Source organism: Ochotona princeps, chromosome X (genome assembly GCF_030435755.1).
Source record: "Ochotona princeps isolate mOchPri1 chromosome X, mOchPri1.hap1, whole genome shotgun sequence".
Lineage (NCBI taxonomy): Eukaryota > Metazoa > Chordata > Mammalia > Lagomorpha > Ochotonidae > Ochotona > Ochotona princeps.
The window spans coordinates 67,123,600-67,143,299 of NC_080865.1; the positions used below are offsets into that span (position 1 = coordinate 67,123,600).

A 19,700-nucleotide genomic window follows, 5' to 3' on the forward strand; every position below is an offset into this window, starting at 1 on the left:
TATGATGTCCAGGACTACACATTACTCACATGTTTGTGAAGATGCGAGTATAGAAACGCTTTGTGCTGCCAAGCGAATAAAAACATAATACCTAATACTGATAATAAAAGCAAGTCTTACGGGTTTATACATTTGATGCACTATGTGTTTAATTTTTTGTGTATATCCTTTCTATGTATAAAAAAATAGTTTTCATTTTTAAGAAGCCATTCAACAAAAATTTTATCAACTTGCATTTGTCCTTCGATGTGATATTCTTTCAAGATTTATTATTTTTATTTTAAAAAGCACAGTTACAGAGAGAGGAGAAGAGAGAGTAGACAAATGAGAGAGATTTTCCATCTGTTGATTCACTCCTCAAATGGCCCCAATTGCCAGACCTATACCAATTGCCAGACCTAGGCCAAGCCAAGGTCAGGCACCTGGAACTATATATGGGTGGGTGGCAGGATTCCAACTACTGGATCCATATTCTACTACTTTCCCAGACGTTAACAGGGAGCTAACACAGAAGTGGAACAGTTGGAACTTAAGCAGGCACTCAAATGGGATACAGCATGGCAAATGGCAGCCTCACTTGCTGTTATGCCACTATGCTGGACCCAGCTATAGGGCATTTTCTACCCTAATTAAAAAGCTATATATGTCAATATATCATCAAGGGGTGAGTGTTGGGTCTTGCAGTTAAGATACTACTCGGGATGCTCATAATCCCATATGACAAGACCTCGGGTCAATCCCCAACTGCACTGCTGATTCCATTTTCCTATAAATGCACATCCTTAGAGGTAGTAGATGCTGGCTCTAGCACTTGGGTCCCTGTTGCCTACATGAGAGATCCAAATTGAGTTCCAGATTCCTGGCATTAGCCTGATCCAGCCCTCGCTGTTTAGAGCATTTGGGCAGTGAGCAAGCAAGCACTATTCTGTGTGTGTGTGTGTGTGTGTGTGTGTGTGTGTGCATGTCTGTGTGTGTGTGTGTGTATTTGTGTGTGATAGACAGAACCAGCAAACAATGGACTAGGAATCTTTCAAACAAATAAAATTCACTAAATAATTTAAAATAGATCATCTCATCAGTTCATTAAGATATTTGAAAGACACTCCAAACTAAGAACTATGGTATTCTGTTTAATAGCAGTGATCTCAAGTGGTCACTAGAGAAACATGCATTATTCAACTTAACAGCTTCATGGGTTCCTTTCCAGTTTTCAAGATTTAAAATGCACTATATTTGTACAGGCTGGAAAAAGTCATTATAAATTAATATTAGGAGGAATAAAATTTGAGTTCCTATAAAGTTGAATCAGTAATTTTTTTTAAACTCAAATGCCTACCATGTGAAAAAGTTTACATAAAAGCTCTGTTATTACAGATCTAAAAATTTTATCTTAGAATAGTGATAATTCTTATGTCAGCAAAGCAGCGCTGGAAAAGACGAAAACACAATCCGCATATCAGATCATTTGTATTATTTATGATTCATCCAAGTCCTCATATCCACATATACTAAAAAAAAGTTGTCTATCTCCCATGTTTTCACAACCACTGTCAAGTCTTGTCAAACACAAAGAATTATCATTTAATCCCTTTCTCTTATTAATAAAGGTTCTAGCCTTTTATATCTAAAGATAATTTTTTTAAAAAGACAAGTAAAATAATAATCCCAGTGAACTAGCACGAGAGAAAGAAAAACTGCAGATGCAAGGCTATAAAAGCTTCTTTGAAAAAAAAATTCTAATCTACAATGCAGAGTGATAAAGTGAGAAAGCAAGAGCAAGAATCTTCCATCCAATGTTGCACTCCTTCAAATGGCAGGAGAAGCCAGAAACCCAGAACTTCATTGGGGCTGCCTGTGTGGCATGGAGAAACTAGGAGAGAGACAAGAGAACCTGAGCCATGTTCCACAGCTCCCCCAGGAGCTTTAGCAGGGGGTTGGTAGGAAACAAAACAGTTGGGACTCCAAATTTCTTCCCCGAGATGGGATGCCAGCACCATAAGCGGTATCTCACTGCCACAGTGCCAGTCCTTACAAGCTGTCTATGTTCTTAGAATAAACTTAAACCACAAGCTTTCTGTTTATTCCTAACTACTATCCTAAACAGACTTTCTGTTTATTCCTTTAACCTAACTACTTTGAAGGGCAGCCCGAGGAAATGATGAGATTATTCTGTACGTACCAGGAGGATGGTCATCTGCAGAGCCACTTATGTTTTCCTGAGTCTTTCCAGATGATTCAGAGGCCTTACTCTCTGCTTCACTGGAGTCATTCTGGAGCACAGAATCTTCTTTTATTTTTGGCATCTTGATGTTATCTGCAATTGGAGAGAAAAAAAGATAAAGTGTGTTAAAAATCTATGTCCAAGGGAAAAAGAAGGCTCTTCAATGGTCACTGAGACCTCTGGTGGCTGAACCTACTGTTCTGAATTTCAGTGTATTACGGAAAATTTCAAGAGTCTTTAAGAAGTACAGCAAACTCTCAAACAGGTGCCAGGTGGGATCAAGGGAGACAGGACTAGTGAGACTAGCTTTAACGAAACTGAAGAAGTCCAGCATCAGTGAAGCAGAACAGGAATCTGTAGAGTTGAAAACAAAATGGAGTTAACATGGCTCATTGCTAACTGCAATACTTTTTGTTCTGTAACTTCTGCTTTGCTTGCTTGGCTAAGAAACTATGTGAGGCTGTGTGAGCTCGCAGGCTGAGCCGCCTACATGACCTTCAGTACAGATAGTTCTCAGTTCCCAGGAATCAAGGTCTGAGTCTGGTTATCTCACCGGTGGTTTCAAGGCCTAATTCTGGTTATCTTGACTACTAGACCGGAGAAGAGCCAGGCACAGGCTGTCCAGCCACAATAAGCTTTTGTAAAGTGCCCATATGAAAACTCTATGAATGTGCTGTGCAGGGTCGCACTGTGTTAAGGGGTGTGGGTCCCAGTTGTCAGTCACTTGTCTAACCTCTCATTGCAATAATTTTTTTCAAAGATTCATTTATTTGTATTGGAAAGCCAAATATACAGAGAGGAGGAGAGACAGAGAGGAAGATCTTCCGTCCAATGGTTCACTCCCCAAGCGGCCGCAATGGCCAAAGCTGAGCCAACCTGAAGTCAGGAGCCTGGAGCCTCTTCCGGGTCTCCCACATGGGTGCAGGGCCCAAGGCTTTGGGCCTTCTTACACTGCTTTCCCAGGCCACAAGCAGGGACCACCGGGACTAGAACTGGTGCCCATATGGGATCCTAGCACATGCAAGTAGAGGACCTTAGTATCTAGGCTATTGTGTCGGACACTGTAATAAAATTTGTGGTAAGTGTACATTCTGTTTTTGAGGTTCAGTGGATGCAACATTTGGTGCATTGGCCAGGAAAGTTAAACGCCTGAAACAGGGCACTTTGCCCAGACTGGAGAAGTAAGGACTGGGGGTGCACCATCTAGACTCAAGACAGTCTGATGGACGCAGCTACAGATCCTGAGTCGGGGTTCCTACTGGGATGCCAGGGGATGCCATCTGGTCTGGTTTTATCTGGCAGGGATCCCACCTTTAAGCAGCTGCCAAGTCCTGCTGGCCTCAAGATCTCTAGTTCACCTGTGGTTTGTGTGTTTCTTGTGTTATATGTCTGTGTTGTTTTATTGCCTTCAATATCACGGGTTAAAATCATTACACTCCTAGCCCAACGGACCTGGTCAAATTACACTTCAAGGACTTCAAAGAAAAAGCAGCGGAATCTGGAGATTCTGTTTTTATTTTTGTTTTTTTTAAAGGGAAATTAACAACTTTTTATTCTGTGTAGTGGCCCTCTTTACAGGTTGACTGGTTCCCTCACTGGTTAAAAAATGTCTGCCTCGGGTCTGGCACAGTAGCCTAGCAGCTAAAGTCCTCACCTTGTACATGCCAGTATCCCATATGGCGTGGGTTCTAGTCCCAGCATACCTGCTTCTCTTTCAGCTCCCTGCTTGTGGCCTGAGAAAGCAATTGAGGACGGCCCAAAGCCTTGGGACCCTGCACCCATGTGGGAGATCCAGCAGAAGCTCCTGGCTCCTGGCTTCAGATCGGTGCAGCTCCAGTCATTGTGGTCACTTGGGGAATGAATCATCAGATGGAAGATCTTCCTCTCTGTCTCTCCTCCTCTCTGTATATCTGACTTTGTAATAAAATAAAAATTAAAAATTAAAAAAATTACTTGGCTCTATAGGTCCAGTGCTAATCTAAAAACTGGTAATAAGAGCTCTAAAATGTGCTATTTACAGTGATACTCCTTGTCTCAGTGCTTCTTGAGCCTGAACGGGGGATGATCTTGTAGTAGACCTGAGCTTTATGCCGCTCTTGTCCAGCTAGGGTTGCTTTATGAAAGTTTTTAAATTGTTAATGTATTAATCTCTGTGTTTTCTGGTCATGAAATGTTACTGAGTATAAACTGGACAAAGGTAAATGAGGCAAATAATTCCTAGCCTCTTAAATTCTATAAAAAAAGACAATTCGGGTTTGTTTAAAAAATCTTCCCATAAATTGAATATATAGAGAAAAATGATTAAAGACTACTTAAAGCAATTGTGTTTAACATTTGATAGGCTTTTATTATAAAAATGTCTTAATTTGGAGTTTTAAATAATTGTTCCAAAATGTAAACCAAGGGGAATTAACAAATGGAACATGGCTGCAAGCCTAGAAATGTGTTCTTGGTGAGAAAGGTTATAAAAGGAAAATTATTTTATTAAAGGAAGAACATTGCTTGTAAAATTTTTTTTTGTACAAAAGAATGGCTATCATAAAATGGAAAGGGAAAACTAAGAGAATATTTAAAGGCTTAAGGATGTTGAAGAAAGGGTGGGGAAGTCAGAATTTGAGAGACATAAATCTTGTTTTATGTGTAATATAATTGGCTATAATTTTTAAGATACTGCTATAGCATTATTTACATTTTATAGCATTAATGTCTAATGTATGCTGAGATTAGAATTGATATGTAAAAATAGGAAATCTCTGATTTTGAAATCTGTTAAGAGAATAAAAAAACAAAACATCGAAACATCTCCTTTAGATAGTTTCTGATTAGTTGGTGACTTTGTCAAACGCCTAGCCAGCTCCAGTAAGCTGTGTTCCTGTCCCAGCCTTTACTTTTGCTAAATTCTTAAAAGTTATGAGATAGTTTTACATATTAATTCCTCTATGTAAGGTTTTATTTTCCTTTTGGTGACCGACTAAAGAAATACATATTTTGCCTTGCAATAAGGTAACCTCTTGGGTTCTCTATTGTCTTTGCTAAATTCTCATGGTTTGGTAAAAGAGCTGGGTTTTAAAGGATGTTTAATTACTTTATAATGCTGAGAAATCTTCAATCAGATCCTTTAAGGTCTCCTGGCATATTTAATTCTTCTAATTTTGAGATTTCCAAATGGGTCCTTTGTGGTTTCAAAATTAGAAAAATGTGTGTCAGTGGCTACATCTTTCTTTTGGTAAAGGTAATAACTTACATATAAAAATACTGTTAAGATGTAAATGAGGGCCCAGCGTGATAGCCTAGCAGCTAAAGTCCTCACCTCACACGTGCCAAGATCCCGTACAGGCACCGGTTCCCATCCAGCTCCCTGCTTGTGGCCTGAGAGAACAATTGAGGACAGCCCAAAGCTTTGGGACCCTGCATCCTTGTGGGAGACCCGGAAGAAGCTCCGGGCTCCTGAATCGGCTCAGCTTTGGCCATTGCAGCCATTTGGGGAGTGAATCAATAGATGTAAGATCTTCCTCTCTGTCTCTCCTCCTCTCTGTATATCTGTCTAATAAAAATAAATCTTAGAAAAATGTAAAGAATACTTTTAGGTTATAACAATAAAATGTTAAAATAACAAACTGCCCCCAAAGTTCTTGGCCTTCGAGGGCAGTCAAATCTGCAGAATCTCCTTGGCAAGAGGGACATAGCCCTAGCTGTCCTGAAAATCCTTAGTAAAGTGCTTTCACAGTGAAAGTACTTAGGAGGCCTCGGGGGTATCACTGGGACCAGAGTACACACACCAGGATCCCATATGGGAAGGAAAGGGAGTATTATGAGTAGGTCTAGATTTGAAACACCTTTGAGCCAAAAATAATGTGTATTTTTAAAATATTTATTTATTTTTATTGGAAAGTCAGATATGCAGAGAGGAGGAGAGACAGAGAGGAAGATCTTCTGTCCGATGTTTCACTCCCCAACTAGCCACAATTGTCAGAGCTGATCTGATCTGAAACCACGAGTCAGGAACTTCTTCTTGGTCTCCCGTACGGATCTAGGCTGCCAGGGCTTTGGACGTCCTCTACTGCTTTCCCAGGCCAGAAACAGGAGCTGGATGGAAAGTGGAATAGCCAGGATACAAATTGGAATTCATATGGGATCACAGCATGTGCAGGCAAGGACTTTAGCCAGTAGGCTACTGTGCTGGGCCCAAGAAATGTATTTTTAGCTCTACTGTATATGAAGTTTTGAAGCATCCCCATGTTTTTGTTTGGAATGAAGACCAGGTTTACAACACTATAGTATTAATTGTTTGTTCATTTGTTTTACTTATTTGTTTTTTTTAAAGATTTATTCATTTTTATTACAGCCAGATATACACAGAGGAGGAGAGACAGAGAGGAAGAGCTTTCGTCCAATGATTCACTCCCCAAGTGAGCCGCAACGCGCCAAGGCGCAAACGCGCCAACGCGCACCGATCCAAAGCCGGGAACCTGGAACCTCCTCCAGGTCTCCACGTGGGTGCAGTGTCCTCAACTGTCTTCGACTGCCTTCCCAGGCCACAAGCAGGGAGCTGGATGGGAAGTGGAGTTGCCGGGATTAGGACCGGCGCCCATATGGGATCCCGGGGCTTTCAAGGCGAGGACTTCAGCCGCTAGGCCACGCCACCGGGCCCTGTTTTACTTATTTGTAAGTGAATCCGCCACACAAAGGAGAGACATGTGAACTATCTTTCCCTGTTAAACTTTCATTTTACAAATAGATTAGACAAGAATCATTTAGGGCTGGTCATCGAAGCTAGGTAATGAAGGAACAGGCCGTAAGCCTGAGGCAAAATTGTTTTGGTTTGGGTGTATCCAGCTGAGTTCTTGTGATGTTCTTAAAACAATCGAAATATGAGACTTACAGATCAGCTGTAATCTAAAGATACTAAAGTAGATGACTCTAAGGGACTTATGTTGCTCACTCAAGAGACAAACTGAGTTCGTGGCTCCCAGTTGAGGTTTGGCTCACTGAAGTTATTCCAGCCATTGGGGGAGGGAATCAAGGGATGGAAGACACAACTCTCATTTTCATATTCTCTCTTTCTCTCCCTTTTTCTGCCTCTTCCTCTCACTTGTCACTCCTCCTTTATTAAAAAAAAATAGCTCTTTAAAAGAGAAAAAAAGGGATTTTAAAAAAACTATCCACAGTGATGCCCAGAATTCTGTTATTAATTCAGCAAGTTAAGAAATCCCTACAAATATAAAAATTCCCTAAGAGGTAATTTGGGGAAAGCTGAAATACAGGATGAATAATGGAAGAGAAATTGAAGAAAATGGCAAATTATATTTGGCTAAGGATATACCCAGATAATATATTTAATGATCTGTAGCATTCATAGTTAGCAAAAACCAAATCGACAAGTTAGAAATAGACAAATAAATACATGAAGTGAGAAATGCATCCTCCTCTTCTCTGTTAATAATCAATGATTTGGGGCCCGGCGGCGTGGCCTAGCAGCTAAAGTCCTCGCCTTGAAAGCCCCGGGATCCCATATGGGCGCCGGTTCTAATCCCGGCAGCTCCACTTCCCATCCAGCTCCCTGCTTGTGGCCTGGGAAAGCAGTCGAGGACGGCCCAATGCATTGGGACCCTGCACCCGCGTGGGAGACCCGGAAGAGGTTCCTGGTCCCGGTATCGGATTGGTGTGTACCGGCCCGTTGCAGCTCACTTGGGGAGTGAATCATTGGACGGAAGATCTTCCTCTCTGTCTCTCCTCCTCTCTGTATATCCAGCTTTCCAATAATAATAAAATCTTAAAAAAAAATAATCAATGATTTTATATAACTATACAAAACTTTCGTGTCCCAAATCCATATGCTCTACCTACAATGCTATTTGCATAATAAGGAAGAAATATCTTATTTTCTATCCATGTATTAGATGACCAAACTGAGTATTAACAGAGTCCAGGTTCATTGTTAATGATCGTACAACAAGCAAAGGAGATAAGCATCAAAATATTAAGACTGATGACTTTTGATCTTTTTTTTTTCTTTTTAATAATGCCATGTTATTTGAGAAGCTATATACCAAAATTCAGGAAAATTTAATCTGCATTGGTGTGGTAGGTACTAGAAATGGCATGTATAAATATAAAATGGCATGTATAAATATAAAAAGTGTAGCATGATGAGGAAGAGGGAGAGATATCTTTGAGATATTTCATATCAAATACTAATCTAGTCTTAAATTAAGGAGCTGAACACTCAACACAGAGTTGGTCTCAGACTGGCTCTCCTTTCAAACATAAGACATTCTTGAAATCTTCATAACATATGGAAACTTTATCAGCTATGCTCTATCATTTAAAAACAGTATTGCCCCAATTTTCATTTTAAAAAATCTTGTTAATGTGTACATTATCTTAAGGACAACTATTTTCAATTTATTCCTTGGACAAAATACCCCTAATTTCTAAATGTGTCTCAAATCTTTCCTTTCTGTATAATAATGATTTATGGTAATTATTAATGAAATACCTATGGTTAGTTTTGACATAAAACCAGTCCCACATCTTTGAGAAAATTCTGCTCCAGGAGGAAGGACCATTCATATTCATTATCTACCTTTACTCATTGGCATATTTTTGGTTGCTCTTATTAGGTGTGCTGCCGAAGCAAGCACTGTGACTGCTCTTTCTTGGTATATATAGCACTGTTTGGAAACCTGTTTCAAAAAATGTCAGGCTTTTGTGACAAGGATCTTAAGGGGAATCTCAGCCAAGGGCAATTTTGTTAGCACAGAATAAAATCAAGCATTCCATTTTGCAAAGAACCATTTAAGGCTCAGAGAATGCAGATGACTTGTCTTTTTCTTTTTTTTTTTTTTTAAAGATTTATTTATTTTTGTTGCAAAGTCAGATATACAGACAGGAGGACAAAGAGGAAGATCTTCCATCTGACAATTCACTCCCCAAGTGACCACAACAGCCAGTGTCGCGCCAATCCGAAGCCAGGAGTCAGGAACCTCCCCTGAGCCTCCCACACGGGTGCAGGGTCCCAAGGCTTTGGGCCATCCTAGACTGCCTTCTTAGACCACAAGCAGGGAGCTGGATGGGAAGCAGGGCCACTGGGATTAGAACCAGCGCCCATATGGGATCCCGGTGAGCTCAAAATGAGGACTTTTAGCTGCTAAACTAGGCCCGCAAATGACTTATCTAGAGTCATCACTGCTTTACGAAAAAATTAGGACTGTAACCCAAATTTTAGCCCATTTATTCTACACTATATAAAGCATTGAGGGGCAAAAGTTGATCATTTACATAAGGATACACATTTGATAAATACAAATGAGATATGACATTGGCTGTGTTAGGTGGATAATATGCATTTTCAACTTCGTGGCATTTTCAATTTATGATGGGTTTATGGGATGTAACCCCAAGTCTAAAAAAAAAAAAAAAAAGCATCTCTACAGGAGCAAGTGTTGTGGCCCAGAGTGTAAAGCTGCCACCTCTGAGCCAGTGACCCACACAGGCACCAGTTCTTGTCCAAGCTGATCCACTTTGTTTTTGTTTTGGTTTTTAAGTTTGTGGTTTTATTTGCTGACTTGTCATTAAGCATACAGCTTGATGGTCTAGTTCATCTCACAATTGTGATAACTGAGCATTATTTCACTGATTTTTTTTTGCATTTTATGAGAAGTCATTTTTTTCTTTTTATTATATTTAAACTTAGCAGTTTATAGTACTCAAGCAAGATTTTACAGAACTTTGAGCATTTTAGGATGATCAAAACAGACTTATAACTCTAACAAGTCATATATTAACAATTGAAGAGTAGAACAGTCTTAAGGTGGTTGAGCAGAGAAATCCCCAATAACTTAGCAAGTGAGGAATGACTGAGCTCTGCATCCTACCTAGTGAGGTCTAGGAAAAGCCAAATCGGGAGTCTGACCAGTAAGGTACAGGCTGACTTTTTCCTGTCTGTTCAAAGCTTTCTATATTAGTCTCTCTGTGTCTGAGTTAATTTGGGGGACTCCTTAGAGGATGGGAAGCCAAAGTTGGAACTAAGTAAGGAGCAGAGAAAGCTCCTCTCCTGAGTTTCGGAGGAAACTTACAATTCTTTTATCTCTGAAAACCACCTGGGGCTCCTGGCTGTTGTTTCTGTCACCAGACTCTACGAGGAAGGTTCTGGGCTGCTGCAATCCCATGTGGGAGATCAGATAAGAAATGACTGACCTCAGAGTTCTCAGTCTACAAGGACAAATTCCCTGTGATCTGCTCGACAGTCAGGTTACGATCCTTGGTGCCCATACTGACAGTTCTTGATGAGGTATCCACTGCTTCTGTGGTGAAAGCACTTGGGAGGCCTCCGGGGGTCTCCGGGATTAGGATACAGACCTCCTCTTATCCTCCTGCTCCACTCTGGGGTCCCCTCCTGCTCTGTGCATATGACCTCCTGTTAAGAGGTTGTCAGGGTTGCTCTTGGATCCCACTGTAAGTCTCCATAGTTTTTGCTAATGTCTAATGCAGTGAAAAATCTGTTATCTATAAGTCACCTGTTAGAATCTTAATAGATTATACTGAAAATCTTCCTCACACATTCTAAGGTGGAAGATTTTTCTGCCCTCCCAACCTATTGTGAATAAAAAGAATATTAAAAGCACATCAGGTTTTTCAGTTCTTTGATGCAGTTCCTCTGGGGATTCCATGTTCTCCAGGGACCCAGCTGATCCACTTTGAATCCAGCTCCCTGCTAATGGCCTATGAAAAACAGCAGGATACGGTACAAGTGTTTGGATCCTTGCCATCCACGTAGGAGACCTTGAAAAAGTTCCTAGCTGCTAGCTTCAGTCTGGCTCAGTCATGACTGTTGGGATCATCTAAGGAGTGAACCAGGCCATCAGCAGATGGATCTCTCTCTCTCTCTCTCTCAACTCTGATTTTCAAATAAGTAAATAAACTTTTTCAAGCAATCATCTTAGTAGAAAGTAGAAATATGATCCACAACCTTTCCAGAAAAACCATTTGATTTTCTGTAATAACTGATCCAGAAAATCATCCTGCTAAAAATATGATTTCCAGGGAGCCATAGTCTATCTGTAGTAATAACGCAAGGGGTTAAGCAATAAATTCTGAAACTGGACACAATCAGTCAGGACTTGATTAATAACAACAGCTTCCCTAGTTGTTGTTTTACCTTCCACCTTAGAATCAACCAGAACAAACCAAATATGCTCCTGTAACAACCCCCATGGAATGTCACACTTCCAGTTAGCTCACCTACAGCTTCCCTAGGGCAACTGTCTCCAATCAGGGCTTACCAGAGTCTTCTCTTTTTTCCACTACGAAGCTTCCTTAGTCTTCTTCTACCTTTGAGTTTCTGTCAAAACACAAGTGACACTGTTGATGACCCTTCGCTATAGCAAGCTCTAAGCAGTTTTTGCTTGTTCCCATTTGATCAATTTTTATTTCTGCACTAGCAAAACTGACAAATGAAGAGTATCAGCTTGAAAAAAGAGGGGGCATTTTGAGTGGTGTGACATAAGTATTTCGCCAGCAGAGAACAGTAGTAGTATCTTAGAAGCAACTCAGAGTGAGGCCTGTTCTTGCGTAAAAAAAAAAAAAAAAAAAAAAAAAATCACTCCGGCTCGTGCTCTGTCACTCCCTGACTCACTTGCATGCAAGCTGCCATATAAGAAGCCACAGCATAAAGATGAAAAGGTTGCTTTTTTAACCATATTTAACACAAAATAATTGGACAAATGTGTATGTCACAGTGTAATGTTTCAATAAATGTATATAATGTATAGTGATTAAACTAAGATAATAAACACTTTTGTCTCTTTCTCAGTTCTTCATGTATGCAGTCTTTGAGCTTCTCTATTCTGGTTCTTCTCAAATACATAACGGGTTGTTGTATAATCACCATTCTGTGCTGAAGAACACTAGAACTCATTACTGCAGTCTGTGTTTTGGTACCCCTTTCCAGTCCCCCTCTATTCCCCCATCTCCTATTTCTAGACTCTAGTAATCACTATTTTACTCTTTTTACTATGAGATAAACTTCTAAGCTTTCATATAATAAAGAGACTATGTAGCATTGATCTTCTGCACCTATCTTATCTCACTGAAAGTCTTCCAGAGCTGGCATTGTGATATAGCAGGTTTAACTGCCACTTGCAAGGCCAGCATCCCAAATGAGTGATGATTCAAATCCCAAGCTGCTCTGCCTCCTATCCTGCTCCCTGCTAACACATCTGGGAAAAGAAGCAAAAGGTGGCCCAAGTGCCTGAGCCCCTGTTGCCTTCGTGGAGTTTCACGCTGCTGGCTTCCATCTGCTGCAGCCCTGATTGTTGCAGCCATTTGAGGAGTAAAATCAGCAGATAGAAGATCTCTGTCTCTCCTCCCTGTAAATCTGTCTTTCAAATAAATAAAAATATGTATTTTAAAAGTCTTCCATTTAAATACATTTTTCCTACAAATCACAGGTTCATTCTTTTTAGACTCAATAACATTTTATTATGTAACAAAAATACATTTGCCACAATTTCTTTATCCACGCATGCATTAATGGATGCCTTGGTTGATTTCATGTCTTGTATACTGTGAATAAACTTGGCATGCAACGAAAATAAATAAATCTTATTTTTTTTTTTAAAAAAAAAAGAGCAATAGTTCGATTTCAGGCTGCTCTGCTGCCAATATAGCCCCTTGATAACATGCCTGAGAAGACAATGGGAGGTAATGCAAGTAACTGGAACCTTGCCATCCAGGTCGGAGACTCAGATGGCACTCCAGGCTCTTGGGTCTGACCTGGATCAGCTTTGGTCATTGAAGTCACTTAGGCTGTGAAACAGTGTAGGAAAGATTTAGGTCTCTCTGTATCTCTCACTGTCACTATACATTTCAAACAGATAGGTGCATACTTCTTTTTTTAAAAAAAATTGCCAACTATTACATAAAATGTGTTGAACATCACTAGTTTTCACATAAATGCAAATCAAAACCATAACAAGATATCAGCTCATACCTAGTAAAAAAAAATTCATGCTGTCTACACCCAATGTATACGAATAAAACGAAATGCAAATGGAATACACAGTTATCAAGCAACGGTGACAAGATGGTGGGACAGGAAAGACTAGGGCTGAGCCACTCTGGAGGCGCTGCAGCAAACGCTCTGCTTCAAATTGACTCTGTTTCATGTAAACACCAGGGGACTAATATGAGTTAGGTTTCATCATCTCTCCAAGGGGGGTGAGAGAGATGTCAGTCCCTTGGGCAGCACACAGGAAAATTAGTGCTCTGCTCCGGTCCTCTGTCTCTTCCTCATGAAGAAGCAGAAAGCCTGAGGTTCCCTCTCAATTACATCATGCTGTGCCTAGAGTAGGGATTGTGGTGCAAGGGTGTCCCTAATTCTCCTACTATGTGTTGGTTCGGGTGACTTCGCATTCTTCGTGCAGAACCTTTCAGCATTTTTCTGTATTTTTTACAAAGGGGATTGATCCATGTGATGCTATTAATCAATATGTAAGAAACAAAAAAAATCTTACCAGACTTAACACAATAAAAGAAAGGGACTGTGTGGAGAAAGTTGTGTCACCCCTTCCACTATTTAAGGACACAGTGAGAAGTACTACCTATTTTGTTTCTTTGCTTGCTTTTTGTTTGTCTAATATTTAAAATTTCTTTTGCTAATTATATATAATTAAAATATATAATATATAATGTATAACTAAAATTGTATTAGATAAAATATATAATTTTAAGCTATCTATTATATTAAAATAAACTATATTTATAAATTAACCTTATTTTTATTTTAGTTAGTACTTAACAGATTCAGGCTTTGTAGGAACTCTAAGAACATAATATATTACCCCGTCCTTCCCATTCTCCTTCCTTCTTCATTTCTCTTTTTTTAACTTTTAGATTTACATTACAATAAAATGCTTAATACTTCATCGAATGAGAAGTTTAATAACTAATAAGCAGAAAGACATTACTTAAATGGGACTATAGCCAAAAGCTATTAACAATAATTGCATGAAAATAACCATTTCACCAATATACAGTAAATTTTAAAGTAATAACAGATCATGCAAATTATAGCAGTACAACGTATTTAACCAATGATTTGAAAAAAAAAAGTATAAAGTTTTAGAAAACTGTATTTACAGTGTTACTGACACACATAGGCTTTTAGAAAGCACCATCCGGAGCCCGGTGCAATAGCCTAGCAGCTAAAGTACCTTGCCTTGCTTGCACCGTCATCCCTTATGGGAGCTGGTTCTAATCCCAGCAGCCCCGCTTCCCATCCAGCTCCCTGCTTGTCGCCTGGGAAAGCACTCGAGGACGGCCCAAAGCCTTGGGACCCTGCATCCACATGGGAGACCTGGAGGAGGCTCCTGGCTCCTGGCTTCTGGATCAGCTCAGCTCTGGCCGTTGAGGCCACTTGGGAAGTCAATCATCATTTGGAAGATCTTTCTGTCTCTCCTCCTCTCTGTATATCTGCCTTTCCAATAAAAATAAAATAAATCTTTAAAAAGTGGAAAACATGACTATTGATGAGAATGTGAGGAAAATATAACTTTTATGCATTGCTGCAGGAATGTTACCGCCACTATGAAACAGAGTTTGGCACTTTTTCAAAAAGTTGAATCTGTAATCACTGTTTCATCAAGAAATTACACTCCTATATACCCAAAACAGTTGAAAACCATTAGTTAAACAAAAACCTGTACATGAATGTTCAAAACAGATATATTCATATAGTGTCTGTTAGAGTTCCTGGGGCCAATTTTGCACAGATACGAAACACTGATTTTATCTTTGAAAACAGGGACTGGCATAAACCAGCTATGGTATTGTGGACTGAAGCCACTGCCTGCAGCGCTGGCTTCTGATGCAGCAATTCTGATGTAGCTCCCTACTAATGCGCCTGGAAATTATGCCAATGACGGTCTAATTGTTTGGGTCCCTATTCCCACGTTTTAGATCCAAAAGAAGTTCCTAGCTTCCACCTGGCTCAGCCCCAGCCACTGTGGCCACTTAGGTAGTAAATCAGTGGGTAGAAGACCATAGACACCCCTCTCTTTCTCTGTAGCTTTGCCTCTCAAATAAATGTTTTAAAAAAGAAAACAGCAAATCCATATGACATAAATAGTTTATATTTGAGCAACTTTGAAACAGCTCATCTAAAAATGGAACAGAACTAAGCATTGAGTAAATGATTATTTAGCAAAGTAAGTTACTTTGAGCCAGCTATAAATCAAACTTACGTTGATAATGCTTAGTTCAAAAAAAAAAAGCTTCTAGAATGAAAAGGTCAGAAGAAATCCAAACAAACAAGGTAGATAAAACTATAACACGCTACTGCTCTTATTACAAAAACTTAAGTGGCACTGAACAATATTTTGGTTTCGTTTTCTAATGATGAGACCAACTCACTAGCAGCTTGTGTGCTTGGTCATGAACGTGGCTCCCCTATTTCCAATGTGTTTGGCCAGCTCCCTGGACTAACGCAGATGCTATGTCAGTGGCATCTTTTCTACTTCTACTCTAGGGTTTGGCAGAAGGCTTCTTCGAAATTCTCCTTGCTAAACACAAAATATAGCAGAAGATCCAGACATTGTGAAAACCTTTCAAGTGTCTTGGGGAAAAAAATAATAATAAACTGGCTGTAGACAGGGTAGCCAATTATAGGCCCTGTTTTCCAACAAAGTCTTAGATAAACTCAGTACCTGATGAGGTAAAATACAATGTCAGAAAGCTCACCAATAAACCACACCATCTTGAATGTGACTGAATGGTCTGTCTTTGCTTCCAAAATGAAGCAAGGAATAACAAACTGTCTAAAAGCTTCATAAGGCCTTCACTAAGAGCACTGCAGGGATATGCCATGTGCAACAACAAATTATTGTAGGGACATTAATTCCATACATTGTCCAAGAGCAGTGGCATCCTAGCTAGAGCAGGAATTCTCTGGCTTGGCAGACAAAAATGCTTCTGGAAAACAAGGGAATTTGCTATTAAGATGCTGCTTTCAGCTCTGATCAAACTTCGGTGAATAACAAAAAAATTGGAAAAGCCGCATTCTTCAAACATATGACACTAGCAAAAATGAGGATAGTTATGAATAGTTAAAACATCTTCACATATTTACCAAGTTTAAAATTGTTTTCTTGGGGGTTAGTATTTTGGCACAGTGGGTTAAGTCACCAGTTAAAAATGCAGGCATCCACATGGGACTGGTGGTTTCAATTCTAGATGTGCTTCCGATACAGCTCCCTGCTAATGTGCCTAGGAAAACTGCAAAGGAGGCTGAAGTATTTGGGCACCTGCAACCCAGGTGGGAGACAAATAAGGAATTTCAAATTCTAGTCTTAAGCCTGGCCCAGTACCAACTGTTACAGCCACTTGGGGAATGAAACAGCAGATACAGCAGACTTTTCTCTCTCTCTACCTCTCTCTTTTACTCTGCCTTTCAGATAAAATAAAACAAATGTTTTAAAACATTTTGTTGACGGCAATTCCTAGGATAATACTTACACTGAGAATTGTTGCATAAATATGAGACCCAATGGCTTAAAATTCTATTAAATAGCTTAAGCAACCATGTTAGGAATAAAGAATATTATATTTGATATTCTTCATTGAAAGGAACCATCCATCTCAAATATCTATACTAAAACTGAAATATTTAAAATGACAATTGTAAACATAAAATAATGTAAGTGCTAAGAATGAAAGTGAAGTCAGAGTGACTATGTCAAACAGCCTAAATTTTTGGAATGTTTCCTGTTGAGTATTAAGGACCAAATGTTTTTGCTGCTAATGAACAGGTTCCATACTATTTAAAATTTTGATTTATTGATCAAACTACAATAGGGCTAGCATTGTGGCATAGCAAATTAAGCCTCTGCCTACAAACAGGCACATGGGTGTCTGATCTAATCCAGGTTACTCTATTCCACAGCCAGCTCCCTGCTAATGTGCCTGGCAAAGCCCTTGCACTCACCTGCAGGAACAGAAAAAAAGCTCCTGACTTACAAATTGAAAAATCAATCTCTCTCTCTCTCTTTCTCCCTCTACCTTTCAAATTAAAAAAAAACTTTCTAAAAAAAAAGAATAATCTATAAATAACAAATTCTGTAGTATCTATGAAATTCACATGCTTGTGCCATTTTGTGATGATTTTGTCATGACAGCAAACAATATGAGTGATCATTTTGCAAAGATTTAGCAGGTAGAAAATTCCATTTGACTGCATTTTCTCAATTGATTAATCAACATATAACCTTTTTCTGACAACTTATCTTTCTAGTTCTAAGGCCATTTCTCTCCATGTAGTTTTACAGGTGGGATTAAAGTGTAAAACCAGTGCCCATGGATCTCATTTATCTCTACAAATGACCCAAATTACAATATAGTCATTTAGCCAGTGGAAACTATTGTTTACAAAGCCGAGGGATGGAGACACTGGATTCCACTAACTGTTCTAATGCTGTCTCTCAAATCATACAAACATGACCAAAACTGCATATTTATCTAACATTACTGCTACTGCACAAAAGCCGATTAGGGCAGACCACTGAGACAGCTAGGAGTCAAGAAAATGCTTTATGCCATAGATAATTATTATCTTCTTTTTTTTAAAAAAAAAAGATGTATTTATGTTTATTGGAAAGGTAGATTTACAGAAAGAAGACAACATATAAACAGAGCTCTTTCATTCCCTGATTCGTGCCCCAAACGGTTACAAGGGTCATAGATGAGCTGATCCAAAGCCAGGAGCCTCCTCTAGGTCTCCAACGTAAGTTTAGGGGCTCAAGGACTTGAACCATCCTCCGCTGATTTCCCAGGCCATAAACAGGGAAGTGGATGGAAAGTGAAACAGCGGGGAGTCCAACAACCTTCAGCCATGTGGGAGGCCGGCACTGCAGGCAGTCTTAGGCAATAAGCTCTGCCACCAGCCCGAGGAGCTACTATCTTCTAATAAAACGTACTTTAGGGTGGAAAATGTGTTATTCTGAAGCACACGGAAAAGCTCAGTCAGTGCTTGGTTCAGAAGACAAAATTTTATAATTTCCCTGTCCGTAATATAGTTCCTTTTTTTTTGTTAAAGATTTATTTTCATTGGAAAGTCAAATATGGAGAGGAGAGACAGCGAGGAAGAAATTCCATCCGATGATTCATTCCCCAAGTGGCTGCAATGACTGGAGCTGAGGCAATCCGAAACCAGGAGTTTCTTCCAGGTCTCCCATGCGGGTACAGGGTCCCAAGGCATTGGGCCGTCCTCGAGTGCTTTCCCAGACCACAGGCAGGGAGCTGGATGGGAAGCAGGGCCGACCATATGGGATCCTGGCCGTGTGCAAGGCAAGGACTTTAGCCGCTATGCTATCGCACCAGGTCCCGTAATATACTTCTAAAACAAGGACCAAATATTGTGCTTGTCCATAAGATAATACGTGCGGGCATGGCAGCACAGCTCATGAAGCCGCCACCTGCAACACCTGCTGGCTGGAGAAGGGCCCAAATCCTTGGGACCTTGCACCTGCATGGGAGACGCGGAAGAGGTTCCTGGCTTCAGCTCAGCTTAGCTCAGCTCCAGTGGCTGTGGTCATTAGGAGAGTGAACCAGCAGATGGAGGATTTTCTCTTTGTGCTTCTCTCCCCTATTCCTGTAATTCTACGTTTCACATAAATAGATGTTTTAAAAAACAGTATCACAGCCCCTTTCTGTTTCTCCCTCACATTTATCCCTGACTCCATTAGAGCCGTACTTACCAATTTCTCGTCACTTAGTCAGTTCTAGTGCCTCCAAACACGGATGCTCAGCATCTGACCGAGTTCTGCTCCTGTAGCGGCAGCATTTTGCTCGACTTCCAAATGGCCGTAGAGCACCTATCTAGTTCTTTCTGCTAGGGCGGAGCCACAACAGCAGAGCCCCCTGTGGTCGACCTAAAGATTTTCACTTTCCTGCCTTCAGCAAGGGTTTCTTCCCCACTGCTTCCGGTGATGCTGTGGTGGGGGAAGGGAGGGACGGGAGGTGGGAGAGGGAGCGGAGGGGGTGGAAGGGGGAGGGGCAGGAGTGAAGGGGGTGGGAGGAGGAGGGGAGAAGAGGGGGAAGGGAGCGGGAGGGGGGAGGGGGCGGGAAGTGGGAGGGGGTGGAGGGGGCAGAAGGGGGCGGACGAGGGGGCGGGAGAGGGAGGGGAGGCGGTGGGGAGAGGAGAGGGAGAAGGGGTGAAGGAAGGGGTTCCGGACAGACGAATGAATACAAGCACCCAGAAGTTCCGGGCTAGAGTCTAAGGATCTGGCTGCTATGACTAGTACTCACAAGTGGTGGTCCAGATTTAACAGATCTGGTTTCCCCAGGCAGGTCTTACACCATCCAGTGTCTGGCTCCTAGAACTGATTGAACTAAAGCTCATGACTCCGTATCTCCAGCAAAATCTTGCACTTTCACTGCAACTCACCCCTCAGGCATGTCAGTTTGCTTGCTTGACGTGCAGATA

At 40.6% G+C, this 19,700-nt stretch overlaps 1 protein-coding gene across 2 annotated transcripts in view; it reads right to left on the reverse strand.

Moving 5' to 3' along the window:
* The window catches only part of LOC101520271 (T-complex protein 11 X-linked protein 2-like), a 28,809-nt gene extending 9,548 nt beyond the window's left edge, over positions 1-19,261 (reverse strand). The window contains exons 1-2 of one of the 2 annotated variants that reach the window (XM_058658579.1): positions 18,973-19,261; positions 2,180-2,314 (exon numbers count right to left, since the gene is read on the reverse strand). In XM_058658579.1, coding sequence (XP_058514562.1) covers positions 2,180-2,303 — 124 coding nt within the window. In that variant the 5' untranslated portion in view covers positions 2,304-2,314; positions 18,973-19,261. Of the gene's footprint in view, positions 1-2,179; positions 2,315-2,417; positions 2,663-18,972 lie in introns of those variants that run through there. The other variant, XM_058658578.1, reaches the window with a different exon arrangement.
* Positions 19,262-19,700: the final 439 nt, after the last annotated feature.